This window comes from Dermacentor variabilis, chromosome 1 (assembly GCF_050947875.1).
Source record: "Dermacentor variabilis isolate Ectoservices chromosome 1, ASM5094787v1, whole genome shotgun sequence".
Lineage (NCBI taxonomy): Eukaryota > Metazoa > Arthropoda > Arachnida > Ixodida > Ixodidae > Dermacentor > Dermacentor variabilis.
Genome location: NC_134568.1, coordinates 118720390 through 118735738, shown reverse-complemented (window position 1 = coordinate 118735738; position 15349 = coordinate 118720390). Strand labels below are relative to the sequence as shown.

General features: G+C 47.1%; 1 protein-coding gene across 3 annotated transcripts in view; it reads left to right on the top strand.

Moving 5' to 3' along the window:
- The window catches only part of LOC142571896 (uncharacterized), a 67739-nt gene that overhangs the window by 46917 nt on the left and 5473 nt on the right, over positions 1-15349 (top strand). For all 3 annotated transcript variants that reach the window (XM_075680584.1, XM_075680603.1, XM_075680593.1), the window contains 2 exons: positions 11833-11910; positions 13571-13597. In XM_075680584.1, the coding sequence (XP_075536699.1) occupies positions 11833-11910; positions 13571-13597 (105 nt within the window). The remainder of the gene's footprint in view (positions 1-11832; positions 11911-13570; positions 13598-15349) is intronic.

Below are 15349 nucleotides of genomic sequence, written 5' to 3'. Positions count from 1 at the left end.
GCGCGCTTGCCTCATCTCGAACCGCTTTCTGCGTTCGGCTTCGGCTGCCGCCGTCTCCTTAGGTTCGGTCGCACTGCTTTCACTCGCATCCGCACTACGTGTGTTCCCCTTTGCTCTCATGGGTGTGAACTTCGGCCTCACAAACTTCGAGCCAAATTCACCCTTTTGACCGTCCTTAGCTCCACGAGCCCGACGCGTCACAAACTCCTCGGCTAGCTCAGCGGCTTTAGCCACCGTACAAACGTCTGGCCTATCCAAGACCCAGTACCGCACGTTCTCAGGTAACCGACTATAAAACTGTTCTAGCCCGAAACACTGCAGAACTTTATCGTGGTCACCAAACGCTTTCTCTTCTTTGAGCCACTCCTGCATGTTTGACATAAGCTTGTACGCAAACTCTGTGTATGACTCACTTCTGCTTTTCTCATTTTCCCGAAACTTCCGACGGAACGCCTCCGCTGACAGCCTGTACTTCTTTAGCAGACTCGATTTCACTTTGTCGAAATCCTCTGCCTCCTCTCTATTCAAGCGAGCGACTACGTCGGCCGCCTCGCCGGGTAACAAAGTGAGCAAGCGCTGTGGCCACGTTTCCCGAGAGAACCCCTGCTTCTCGCACGTTCGCTCAAAGTTAACCAGGAACAAACCAATGTCCTCTCCAAGCTTAAACGGCCGCATCAGGTCAGTCCTTTTGAACAATACTCGTTCTCCTGCACCGTGTGCCTGACTTCCATTACGAGCGCGTTCCATCTCTACCTCGAGACGCTTCATTTCCAAAGCGTGTTCGCGCTCTTCTTTTTCTTTCTGTTCTTTAAGTTCGCGCTCCTGTCTCTCTTTTTGCTCTCTAAGTTCGCGCTCCTGTCTTTTTGACCTCTCCTCAATAGTCTCAAGGCATTCCGACAGCTCGTCATCCTCAGCCTCTAACTCAAGAATAGCCTTTAGCAGTTCTGGTTTTCTGAGTTTGTCCGAGACATCCAGACCCAACTCTCTTGCAAGCTCCAACAACTTCGGTTTGCGCAACGACTTCAAATCCATGGCTGCTCTGAATGCTGCTTTCTCTACTGCCTATTATTGTCTTGCCGCAATCTAACCCGGCAGCAACGACAACCACAACTACCAGCTCTGTTTCTGACACTAACAAAAGCCTGGCAAAGCTCAGAAGAAGAAAGTCCCGCACTCACCAAACCTCGCAGCCAAGAGTTCAGCGCAGTCGTTCCGCTGCAGGCAACCAGTCATCACACAGGGCTCGTTGCACTGCTCCCGGATCGTCGTTGAGCTGCTCAGCATACAGTCAACTGCATATCTTCGCTGCTGGCCTCCGTTGTCGCGATCCCACCGCTGCCACCAGTTGTTGTGGTCGTACCCGCTGGTACGAGTTGTTGGGAACTCGGCGCTGACGCCCGTTGTTGCACCTGGGTCGCAAGCCCCAAGGGTAGCGTTGGCCTGGCGGCCTGGGGTACAACTGGAAGCATCCGAAGGTCCCGGCAAAGCATGAGTCGACTGGTAACAACAAAACAACTTGTTTATTCTAACATCGCAAAGAGTTGGCGGTCAGGTTGACCGAAGTAGAGAGACGGGAGTGCACTTTACTCAACAGAAGAAATCGGAGCCCTCCTTTTGGCGTCCGGGGGCAGCTGTTTTTATACTCTCGCAGTTGAGGGCAAGAAGGAACCCCTCAATAGACGAGCACGTGATTGTACAATGGGATAAGGTGACGCATACTGTCGTGTCGCCGCCGGTCGGGCACAATGGGGAGGAGCAGGTGGCTCACTCTGTCGTGTCGCCTCCGGTCGGGCACAATGGGGAGGAGAAGGTGACTCACACTGTCGTATCGCCGCCGGTCGGGCACAATGGGGAGGAGAAGGTGACTCCTACTGTCGTATCGCCGCCGGTCGGGCACAATGGCACATACACTCACACACGCACATGAAGACACGTGGCATCGGAACATGCCTGGACGCGCTTGGCGGGGAGGCGTAGCGGCGACGCCGAACGGGCCAAAATGTCTGCCGCTTTGTTGCAGTCGCGCCGGCTAAACCGCGCGTCGTAGGCGAAACGTAACAGCTCACATGATACACCAAATTCTCTGGCGCTTCCCTCGTGGTAATCCTTCTGCAGGTTTTAAACTTTGTTGACTTGCGTTACTTGTGATACTGACTTGTGTATCATCTCTCAATAGGTTGATGAAGCCTGTAGTCTCTGGTGGGCATATTTTCTGCTTTCGGCCTCGCTGCGGCAGTGTAGAGCCTGTAAAGACAGATACACCATCAGAACGTCTTGTCAGGCGAGTTGGCAAATTTTCGCCGACCTTGCACGTTGTGTCAAGGAACACTACGCACAGGCACACAGGACACGCGCAGAGCCCTGTCTCTGCTTGAGTGTCATGCTCCACTGTATAAAGAGAATTCCATTGGTAACACGCGCGTGCCATGTGACACCGCTTTACGTTTATGAAAAGACGACAATGAAAAGCCCGTTCATTATGAAACTTCTAGTGCACGTGACAAAAAACGGAACTGTTTTCGTAAAATAGTACTTTTAATCCATGCAGGTTAGTTCTGATTATATTTAGTTGCAAGATTTAAAGTAGAAATACGCCCCTAAAATTTAATAAGAAATGTTCCAAGTTTCAGTGTTGCTACATGTAACATGTTAATTATATATCTGGTTTATCAATAGCTGGCTGAGAATACTAGACATAAGTTTTTAGAGCTATTTTTGTTGATCGATTAAAGTTTTGATTCATCTTATTGTTAAGGATTGGGTAATTGAGCGTGTTATTTACTTTGGCTTCATTTTTTTTTTCTGCAATATACCCATAACAGCAAAACTAAGTTCCAATAGTTTAAAGATGCTGGGCAACTGAGAATTGGATTTTCGCTCCAGAAGAATTTCTGCTATAAAGCGGCAAACCAAGCTTAGGGAGAAGACGGCGGCGCGCGGGAAGAAGTGGCTTCGCCGCGACGTATGCGGTAGCGCCAAGCAAGGCGCGACATTTTACGAACGTGAAGAAAACTGTTCGTATATTTTTTTTTTTTAGTTTAGCCTATAATCGGGAACATCGCGTACCGCAGACGAGCAAGCGATAACGAGAAGCTGACAAGCATGCGGTGTCTTCGCGCACGCGGACCAAATTTCGCTTCGTAACGTCACAGGGCACCCGGCACCGTAGCAAACGACGAGGAAAAGACAGCGCTGGCCGTGCTCATTACGCTTGCGCCGTCCCCTGTCAAGTGGTTTTTGTGCGAAAATAATGAACTGCGGAAGCACAGATTGGCAACCCCTAATAACTTGTTTTCCTTACCTTCATCGATCAGGGACCGCTCTTGCACTCCAACAGTCGGTGCAGCCGACCACGACCGGGTCGGCGTAGTCCCTTCCTCCGAAGTGGTCCGAGCAGAGGCCGTAGCCGTTGCACATCTGTTCCCGTGCCAGCCCCGCCAGGACTGCCCATTTAGCGTCATTTCACCTGTCACATCTGAAAAATGGACAATACTGCGTGGTTATGATTAAAGAACACTTAAAAGCGAAACCAAAGTTGATAATACGAAGAAGCGACTAAATAATTCTGACCTTTTAAGCACAGGCTGAAAACTGAAGCGAACCTATGTCGTCACATAGGTAGCTCGAACTTCTTGTAATTCAAAACGAAAACGGTGACTGCTACGTAATATTTTTTTTTTTACTTCGACCGTGTTAATGACCATTCAAAGGTGGTAATGTAGTAACAAAAAACTGGCCACCGGAATGCTGTCCAGCGTAATCAGTTTGTTCAGCAAGCATTCAAATACCTGCGGCAGATATAAATTGCAAGTTTTCTGCTCGTGGAAAAAATGAGGAGCAACCGCTAATATATGCCGAAGCGAAAATTCCACCTGCCCGTCAGCTTGCATCCATCGGCCAAGCAGCTCCAGTTTCTTACAACACCACAGAAAAATGCGCCGCGCCAAACCAAAAAAGATATTCACTGGAAAACAAGCGCGGAAGATGTTTCGTTTCGTCCTATAGCTGTTTTGATAAACACAGCGCTCGTTTCTTCATAACAACCGCAGAAAAAGTGTGCTCATCTCTCGTCCGCCGGGAAGCGGAAAAATTTCGCCCTCGTGTTGCTCCCCGAGTTGCCACATCGCATAGCCGCGCATCCTTTCCTCAGTTTCTCCGACATTGCCGTAACATTCGCAGGCACAGAAAGGAAGTTTTAAACTTCGAAGCATACGAAAAAAACGTGCACGTGCACAGAGAGCGGCAGGAGCAGACGAAGCGATAAGAACGAAAGCGCCGCCCGTTGGCGCAACAAATGAAGCGACCAAATAAAGATATAAGACGCCGAAAAAGAAACTATCCGAAAGCACATTTTATTTCGCCACATAATTGCATCAATTCACTTTGTTGTTATGTAGGTTGGAAAGATAGAGCCACATATGCACAAGTAATTGAATTTTCCTTCGGCCACCACTGTCATGGTTCGACGCTTTATTGACCGATACCGAAACTGACCCCACTGTCCACCCACTGACGAAGTGGTGCATCGCGCGCCAGCATGCGCAGTATAACATCGAGAGTTCCCTGCTCTCCCGCTGTGGCAGTTTCCGCCGCCTGGCGCGCGATGGAGACAGTCGGCATGACGCACAGAGAGCTGCTGTGCAAGTCGCGATCAAACGGCAATGCGTCAGCGTCAGAGGTAGTCGCATTGCTGTACAAGCCGTGCGATAAGGATCTGCTTTCCGCCTTGCTTAAACGACAGGGTCACAGGTTTATCCCGCAGTGAAACGACAAAAAGACATGGGCGTCGCACGCGCCTCGATCGAACTTCGAATGGACAGTTTGCTGGACGGTTGCGTTCGTCTCCTTTCCCCAAATATCAGTTTGCGTTTTAAAGCGAAGCTTTGATTCTTTGCGAACCCTTGCCGACTTTCGCGACCGTGGCTGCTGTCTTGCTCACTCTTTAAGAAAAACTTAATTACGAGCCCCACGGTGGCATCGAACCTCGGTCTGATGTGCACAGCAGCCTCGATGCTCTCGAATCATTAAGCCAGAATAGAACGTATCTACTTCTATTGTGCCAACGCCCACTACTTATTCGAGATGATCGCCACATATGTAACAATCTGTGTAGCGCGGGTGCACGCGACAAATACGCAGGAATAGAATGGGCAAATTTATAGCATTTTGGTTCACCGCTTCACGATCGAAAGCTTCGCTTCACATAGAGTCCGAGATGACCTGACGTAATTACTTAGCGGCTTGTCACACTCCTAAGCACGCGGTCTGGAGATCAAATGGCGGCCGCATTTCGATGGGGGCGAAATACAAGAACGCCCGTGTCCAGTGCATTGGGGGCACGTCAAAGATCCCCTAGCGGTCGAAATTAATCCGGAGTTTTCCACTGCGACGTGCTTCATAATGAAATCGTGGTTTTGGCTCGTAAAACCCCAGAATTCATTCAGAGTCCGAGATGTGCTTACTGTATGTATTAAGCAATAAATCGCAGCACTGTGATCTGTGCAGCACGCTGCGAAGCACTCGCGAAGCATGCTTCGGTGCATAGTTTCTAGTTTCTTCTGCGCACGTTTTTTTTTCATTTTTTTTTCTTTTTAAAGCACAACAAGCGGTACCGCGCGTACGAGATTTCTTGGTTCCGCGGTGTTGCGCACACTTGTAGAGCCAGAGTTGGCAAGCAGGAAGCTTGCACACGTACGGCCACTACTGACCGCAGCGTACGCCTTCGCCGCTCCCTAAATGCTGGTGTGAGGATGAGCCGGTGGTGGGACGAGTCTAAAGTCACGATATATGCCTTTTTTTTTTGTAAGTATACAAGGGCTCTTTAGCTGAGACCACCGTCTGCGCCAGGGAAGGGGCGGCCCTTCAGTTGCCGCGACTCGAATGAACACAGCCCCGAGGGTCATGGATAGAGCTGTCTCGCTTGCGCGAAAATTTGAAGAGCTACCTGCGGAGCGCCTCACATTACCGACGTCGCGCCTGGGACGCCAATATTCTCTAGCACAAGCTCATCCGCGCACTGCCACCATGTATACACCGTGGGGCAGCCCTCCAGTTGGTCGAAGAGCTCTAGACGCTCATAGCTTCGGGAACATTAAGCGAAATGCGTTGTTCCGCCTTCAATGTTACGGAATAAAAATCGCGGCCAGCGCTTTTCTTTTTCTTTTCTTTTTTTCTAAGCATGAAAAAATTCAGCCCTCAGCGCGTATAAAGATTTGTACATGGTATATGTTACGATGACGTTTGTAGACACCATGCTTTATATTTCTGTTGTACAGTCGAATGCCTCTATACAACGAACGCCTTTACAACGAAGTGACCTGCATGATTGTATAATCATGCATGCAAAATCATGCATAACGCATGATTTCGGAGGCCTCAAGCACTTCGTTATAAATCCGTTCGACTGTATATCTGTTCTTATCTCACATTCTTCCTACGTGGCGGTGCGTGTACAGAAGGAGTGTAAGTTGTGCATCGTCAACAGCCCCTTTGAAGTGGTCGGTGTCGATCGAAAGTGATGTCGCTTTGAAGGTCGTTGCAGTGTAACGAGTTATGCGTATAAAAAGGCGCTGCTGAGTCGTTGTGGTAAAACGGCGTTTGGGTTTCCGGTACGATAAGTATACGACGGATATGCGTCGTGAAACCTTAGCCGGCATTGTACCGTAAAATCTGGTATCTATACTGATTGCTCACTGGATAAACGGGCGAATACCTGACTCCAATATGCGCCATTCTCGTGCAGTGTACTATCTAAGCTGTCCTTCGAGCCCAAGGAGTTCGCAAGGCAAAAGCGAGACTCGCCGCAAAGCAACCTTGGCGGCAACGCTGGCCCGCTCCGCTAACTGCTTCTTGATCGTGCGACGGCCGATTTCGCGCCGATGCGGCTCAGATACGAGAAAGTTGGTTCGCGACAGCTCGATACTCTCCAGAATAGATACTTTCGCCTAAATTCAATCCAGGCTGCTGTGCAAATGGTGCACCGCACGTAATTAGGTACCTGCTGTTTTTTACAAACACACACGGTCGTTGTCGATATGAGGCGGCAAATGTGTTTCCACCGCTAAGCTATTAGGCATACCGTATAACCCACAAACGCTGTTGAATGGTAGAATTAAGCTATACGACACGAACGATACTGCGAATACTCTCAATTTTTACCATTTTCTTCGACGCCAGCGCTGTGCACAGAAGGCACCACTATATTGGTCACGTGAGTGGCTCAGCGCCAGCTCCAGCTTCCTCGCACTTGCAATATATGTTGACGAGACTTCAGACAACTCACGAACGCGTTGCGCCAACGCTGGGACTTTTGTGACAGCAAGACAGTAGTCCACGACTGCGACGTAGCGGCTTGACCCACGTCTCTGTGTGTAGCGCACCATGCCCTCGGGTCGTTTACTGGCCGGTGCAGCGCGTTATGTCGAAGTTGGAAGGACCCACAAGTGGGGTGGTTTGGGCGAGTTGGTATACGTCTTGACTTTATATACGTAGCGCGTGAAAACGCGAGGACATTTTTTTATTGTTATTATATGGAGCTTAGGAGATGTTGTCGCCTTCAATTGGCGCCGGCTACTTCTTTTCACATGGATATATAAAAAAAATTACTGAAAAGCATTAAAACTAAACGTAAACTGCAAACCACAATAACACGACCTTCAGTCACCTAACTACACTAATGCCACACTAAAACTGAAAGCCGACTCAGAAACGCAGCAACACAAAGTCCGGTCACATAACTACACTAAAATCAGAGCACATAAGAAAACACGGATTAGATTCAAACGAAGGTACATGAGTCCAGGCACTGAATGGAACAAAGTCGGGCCAGATTAATCACATAGAGTGAGCTTATCACAGATAAACAGTCTATTCAATAGTTTCAGAGAATATTGCTCGCTTCTGGAAATCTTTGGAGGGCCAGTAACGCTCGTCTTTGCCATGAATATGCTGGCCGAGGACCTAAGATCTTCTTGAGGCTGAATGGCCTGCGATCCAATGCCACTAAATCAAGTGCTAAGCGTTGTCTGTGTGTGTCGTGTCGCGGGCATTCTAAGAGAAGATGGTGTGTATATCCTCATCCGCGAGGCCACAAGTGCATTCCGCACTATCGGCTCTTGAAATCTTTTGTAGAAAGTGTTCTGCATACGCGGTACCGAGCCGCAGACGGTGAATGAGTGCTTCAAAGGCTCTGGTTGTATCCGATGTGGACGGGATTTTAAATTGAACCGAGTGTCAATGTGAAATAAATCTGAAGCTTTCGAGTTCTGATCAAACCATGAAAACACGGGCTGAGATCTCAGATAGGAAACAGAGAGAGACGGAGACGCACGTCACGTGTCACCCGACGCAGAAAAAGAAAAACTGAGTTCTTCGCGTTATTTAAGCGAATGAATGGCAGGGCCAAGATTTGACGGCATTACGCGGACTATACAGGGTGTCCCACGTAACTTGAGACAAACCTTAAAAATACGCAAATGCCACGTTGCTGAACAGAACCAAACTAATGTTGCTTGCCGTCGCTTGGAGATGCTCAGATTTTTTTTGCATTCCGCCTAATCATCATCATCATCATCATCATCATCCTGGTTACGCCCACTGCATGGCAAATGCCTCTCCCATACTTCTCCAACTACGCCGGTCATGTACTAATTGTGGCCATGTTGTCCCTGCAAAATTCTTAATCTCATCCGCCCACCTAACTTTCTGCCGCCCCCTGTTATGCTTCCCTTCCCTTGGAATCCAGTCCGCAACAATTAATGACCATCGGTTATCTTCCCTCCTCATTACGTGTCCTGCCCATGCCAATTTCTTTTTCTTGATTTCATCTAAGATGCCATTAACTCGCGTTTGTTCCTGCACCCCCAATCTTCTCTTTTCTTATCCCTTAACGTTAAACCACCCATCATTCTTCTTTCCATAGCTCATTGCGTCGTCCTCAATTTAAGTAGAACCCTTTTCGTAAGCCTCCAGGTTTCTGCCCCGTACGTGAGTACTGGTAAGACACAGCTGTCATACACTTTTCTCTTGAGGGATAATGGCAACCTGCTGTTCATGATCTGAGAATGCCTGCCAAACGCACCCCAGCCCATTCTTATTCTTCTTATTATTTCAGTCTCATGATCCGGATCCGCAGTCACTACCTGTCCTAAGTAGATGTATTCCCTTACCACTTCCAGCGCCTCGCTACCTATCGTAAACTGCTGTTTTCTTCCGAGACTGTCAGATTAGTCTACATTAATTAATCAACTTCTCAAATATTGTAATTAGATGAAAAATTTCAAAGAAAAATTTGTAGAGCGACATGAAAAGCTCCCGATACAGCTTTCTGTTGCTCTATACGTGCTACATAAAATGGTTTTTCCGAGCGTGAAAGAAGCCCGCAAATGCACGCAAAATTGCCGCGCTACTAGGCCGCTCGAGGCACTTTGCGTGTATTCGCGGGTTTCTTTCACGCTTGGAAAAGCAGTTTTATGTAGCACGTATTGTGCTACAGAAAGCTGTATAGCGAGTTTTTCATGTTCACGTTTTATCTAATTACAATATTTTAGAAGTTGAATAATTATATTTAACCTAATTATCTAATTAGGCAGAATGAAAAAATAATAATCAGAGTATCTCCGAGCGACGGCAAACATTACCTTGGTTCTGTCCAGCTACGTGGCATTAGCGTATTTTTAAGGTTTAGCTCAAGTTACGTGGGGCACCCTGTACATGTGGCAACATTTATGGCTTGTACCGGGTGTCGTCTGCTTCAACGGATAACTTCATGACTGGTTCGAATGTACCAAACTACTCTTCCTAACTTGAGTCGACGCAACTGCTTGAATGGAGCTCGAGGTTAAATTAACCGCTCGTTAAAATTACTATTACAAATATACATTTATATATAAACGAGAGGAGGCGGGAAACCAAGGGGCTCATTTTTTGTTAATCATGACCGCATAAATCCAACAGACAATGAAGCCAAGGGACCCATCGAGGAAATTCACTGTGGTTGAAATTTATATGTAGAAAATAATCAAGAAAAGTGAAATGAAATTGGGCGAAAAGATAACCTGCCGCCGGTGGGAGCCCAACCCACAACCTCCACATTACGCGCGCGTTCCACTTCTAATTGTGCCACGGCGACGGCTACCAATTCGTCCACTAACTTGGGTATTTATGCTTACTAGATCTAGTCCTGGGAGTGTTAGACAGCTCCACTCACGAGCCATGGTGGGCGGATGTGTAACATCCCTTTTTTTTTTTTTTGCGCGATGGCGTCATTTAACACGTAAACTATCATCATCATCAGCCTGCTTACGGCCACTGCAGGGCAAAGGCCTCTCGCATACTTCTCCAACTATCCCGGTCATGTACTAATTGTGGCCATATGTTGTCCCCGCCAACTTCTTAATCTCATCCGCCCACCTAACTTCCTGTCGTCCCCAGCTATGCTTCCCTTCCCTTGGAATCCAGTCCGTAACCCTTAATGAACATCGGTTATCTTTTCTCCTCATTACATGTCCTGCCCATGCCCACTTCTTTTTCTTGATTTCAACTAAGATGTCATTAACTCGCGTTTGTTCCCTCACCCAATCTGCATGCTCTTTTCTTATCCCTTAACGTTGCACCCATCATTCTTCTTTCAATAGCTCGCTGCGTCGTCCTCAATTTAAGTAGAACCCTTTTCGTAAGCCTCCAGGTTTCTGCCCCATACGTGAGTACTGGTAACACACAGCTGTTATACACTTTTCTCTTGAGGGATAATGGCAGCCCGCTGTTCATGATCTAAGAATGCCTGCCAAACGCACCCCAGCCCATTCTTATTCTTCTGAATATTTCAGTCTCATGATCCGGATGATCCCTGCTATTCCTAGAGCCTATGCCATATTCCCCCACTGACTTGTCTCCAGCTTGCTTCTTGCCTACCTTGGCATTGAAGTCGCCCATCAGTATAGTGTATTTTGCTTTCACTCTACCCATCGCCGATTCCACGTCTTCATAGAAGCTTTCGACTTCCTAGTCATCATGACTGGATGTAGGGGCGTAGACCTGTACTACCTTCAATTTGTACCTCTTATTAAGTTTCACCACAAGACCTGCCACCCTCTCGTTAATGCTATAGAATTCCTGTATGTTACCAGCTATGTCCTTACTAATCAGGAATCCGACTCCTAGTTCTCGTCTCTCCGCTAAGCTCCGGTAGCATAGGACGTGCCCGCTTTTTAGCACTGTATATGCTTCTTTTGTCCTCCTAACCTCACTGAGCCCTATTAAATCCCATTTACTGCCATCTAATTGCTCCAATAGCACTGCTAGACTCGCCTCCTTAGATAACGTTTTGGCGCTAAACGTTGCCAGGTTCAGATTCCAATGGCGGCCTTTCCGGAACCAGGGATTCTTAGCACCCTCTGCTGCGTCGCAGGTCTGACCGCCGCCGTGGTCAATTGCTTCGCCGCTGCTGGGGACTGAGGGCCGGGGTTGGATTGTTGTTTTCATATAGGAGGTTGTGGCCAAGTGCTGCACCAGGGTGGCCTATCCTGCTATGGTGAGAGAGTGCGTTACCGGTTCTGGTCACCGGGATCAGGCCGCACTCCAGGCCTGTTTTATGCAATGTTATCAACACGCTGATTTTTTTTAATCTGGTGGAAGATTGCGCGGCACCGGGATTCGTACCACGGTCCTTTTGCACGCGAGGCGGATGCTCTACCTCTACGCCACCTGCTGCACCCCTCGTGCACTATATATATATTCAAATATAGAGAGATTGCTTATCAGTGAAGGAAGCGTTTTCACAGTATACCGCCGAACAGTGTTTGATTCGCTTCCGACCATTTGTGGCTCTTCCAGGTTGCTGAATTTATGGCCAGGCTGCCGTCCAAAGGAGGAGCTTTCATCCGCAAAGTGTGCCAGAACGGCGGAAATCTCGTAAGAAAATCTACGGCCTTTTTTTTTTAAACCTTGATATCTTCTTTGTTTTGACCTTGCCCGACCCCCACCCCCCCTCCTTTATTATTATACTTTTGTGTATGTGCGTCTTTTCTTTGAGTACATCAGCATCTGCCATTCACTTAATGAGCCACTTTGATTAGACAAGCGGTTTCGCAGAATGCAAACGGGAAAACCTGTTCGCTTGAAAGTAATCACGCTATTGCCAGGGCTTTTCTGCGTATACAGGAATATGCCCGTACCAAGAAGCGCCGGGGGCTCCGCGTATCTGGAGGGGACGAACTGCGGACGCGCGTAATGAATCGCGGCTGTGCGCTGTTTCTTTCACCTGGAGCGGGATGCCGCATTCGTGCGTGTCAGTGTACAGGACGTTTTCTTTCTTTTCTTTTAGCTGCACCAAATTTTTTAAAGATTGCCTATGGCAGATAGCAGAATTCTAACCCTTGATCTAAATTACTCGACGAGGCGGCCATTACTTCAATGATAAATCAAAATGCTCAATTGAATATTCAACGTAATTGCGCTAATTATCTTTTTAATTAATTGCTTTACATTTCAATCTATCAGTTATAGCCGCTGAGTTCGCACGGCGCGTCCGCTTGGAACGAATTCTCTGGACATCACCAGTTCCGAGATATTAATTTTCAATGTGTCTGTCGAAATGAGTTTGTGTTCCAGTCACTTTTGTGCTTCAAAGAATAAAAAGCGTTTTCTGAAAAACAAAAAAAAAGTAACTGGAACGCCAATGCTTTTCGTTAAATAAAAAAAATAAAATTAATATCTCAGAAGTGGTGCTGTCCAGAGAATTCTTCCAAGTGGACGCGCCGTGCGAACTCAGCTGCTATAAGTCGTAGATTGAAACACGTGATGTAAAATAATTAAAAAGTAATTAGCGCAATTTACGTTATTCAATTGAACATTTTGATTTCTCATAGAAGTAATGGCCGCCTCGTCGAGTAATTTAGATCAAGGGTTAGAATTATGCTATCTGCCATAGGCAATCTTTAAAAAAATTGACGCAGCTAAAAAAAAAACACTTGTATACGTGCACACATTAGGTCTCCAGCTTACGAAAACGCTCCCAGCATGTGCGACATCAAAACGCCGTCTTTTTATTTCGCGTAGTGGGCAAGTTTAACAAACTCGATAAAATTCGGTCGAGTCGGCTATTCGGGCCGAATTGCCAAAGCTGCGAGTGGATTCGATACTTTGTATAAACGACATACATATATTTCATGGAGTCATGCAGCGGCTAGTCTGAAATGATCAACAGGTGAACTGGCATGCATACTGAACAGCTTTACGGCAGAGAACATTGTGCTGAACTGAAAGCGAAAGCTTTATTGGAAATAAAAGAACGACATAAAAAGGCGTCGATTTCCTAAAGCAGAAAATAATTCACTTGGCACGATATGTTCGCGGAATGTTTGCAGCCCACGACATTTCTTAATTGCTACTCTGTTCGAGCCCGACGGATAGGAGGCATCGGACCACTCGTCGAAGAACTCTGACCCCTGAATCGTCACGTTTTTCTGAACGTATATGTTTAATCGAGGAGCGTGTATACGTAATCCAAAAGGTGTTCTCATTAATAATTACTTCGGAGCACTAAAACGAGAACTCTTTCTTGTGCTTGCAGAAGGAACTTCTACCATTCCTGCACACGGTAAGAAAACGCTTCGTTTGTTTTTTTCTGCTTCTTTTTCCTGCAGGAAGTTTGTAGCGGTGCGGCCATCTGCTTGCGCCCGTCGACGCACGAGAGGTGCACTCACATTATGAATAGGACTGTAGTTGTGATTTGCGCGGCAGCGGCGTCGAAATAGCCAGCGTACTTATAAATCGCCGAGGCTCAGAGAGCGCGCTGGGAGAAAGGCCAGCTGTGGGCAGTCCACGGGCAAACGCACCAGCTCCGAAAGCGGTGGCGGAGAGGCAATGCCCGCGGACGCGGAAATAAATCCAAAGACAGGGGTGAAAACGTCTCTCGGCTCGCGTTCTAAATAGCTTCATTACTGCGTCAGCGCGCGGCAAGTCGGCACTCTTTTTCGGACACTGCCGAGGAATGCGGTTGAGAGTTGCCTCGTTGGCTTTGGCAGTGGCTGTGGCACTGATTGTATAAAAAAAATAAAGAAGTCGGGATTTTTCCGCACGCGTGCACGACCCACTTATTGGCGGCGCTTCCTGAAGTGTACAGTGAGAAACGAGACTTTTCGCCATGCTGATTTGTCTGGTATATAGTGCCAAAGGTGGGGGCATTGCATTGAAACACTTCAACACTAGCCGAATGAACGCTAAAAATACAAATATTGCTGTTAGTACACGAACACTAAATAACAATGAGATACATCTTTCGTCGACAGCAAGAACACTGGGGGTAATATTTCCGGAAAGCATGATATGGGGCTCTCATACTGATAGCTTACAATCCAAATTATGCAAATTTCTTGGTGTGATGAGAAGTGTTCAGCAAATCCTACCTGTCCCTCAGAATTTGATGCTGTGGTACAAGCATTTTCTTTTCCAACCTGTGTTACTGCCACTTAGTGTAGAAAAACAACACCAAGAAATCAATCGATAGTGTAGTAGTGCTGCAAAAAAAAGGGGGGGGGGGCATTGTGTGCGACAGCAGACCTGTCATACAATGCACATACTTCCCTATTGTTTAAAAAATACAAAATTGAAGAACTGACTTCTCTTTACGAATACCACATTCCCGTAACACTTAAATCATAAATTCATAAATATAGGCTATCGTACACACTCTTACAGCTAGGCCTGCAGGTAAACACTTCAGTTCACTCTACCCATTGCCACGAACATAGGTATGTTCCTACACCACGCTCGAACTATGGATTCCAAACGTTAAAATATAGTCTCCCACATATTGTGCACAAAGACAAGTTAACAGAGGAAGGATTACGCGAATTAACCAAATAATAGATTGCGTGATCTTTTGCTGAAGCAAATCTCAGCAAATATATTCTATTATTTCAGCTGTTTTTGTAAGCCTATGGTGTTGGGCTGCTAACCACAAGGTCGCGGGATTGAATCCCAGCCACGGCGGCCGCATTTCGATGGGGGCCACCGTTTCCGGAGTCCCTCACTACGGCGTGCCTCATAATGAGATCGTAGTTCGAGCACGTAAAACCCGATACCTTTTTTGTAAGGTAGTGTGCCTTTTGTGTTTGTGTGTTTGTGTGTGTGTGCATGTGTTCTTGTTCTATTGCTTCTTCCGTAGGATTGCAGTGTCGTGTCCTACTTTGCTCTGTGATTATTTTCGGTTGCGCGTTGTTTTCTTCTTGCGTATTTTTCGTACATTTTTTATTTATTACAATATCTAGCATGGCCGGGTGACACATTAAGAGCAGAATTTTTTTATTGCACTTGAATCCCTACGCATGTTATTCTTGTTGAATTGTAT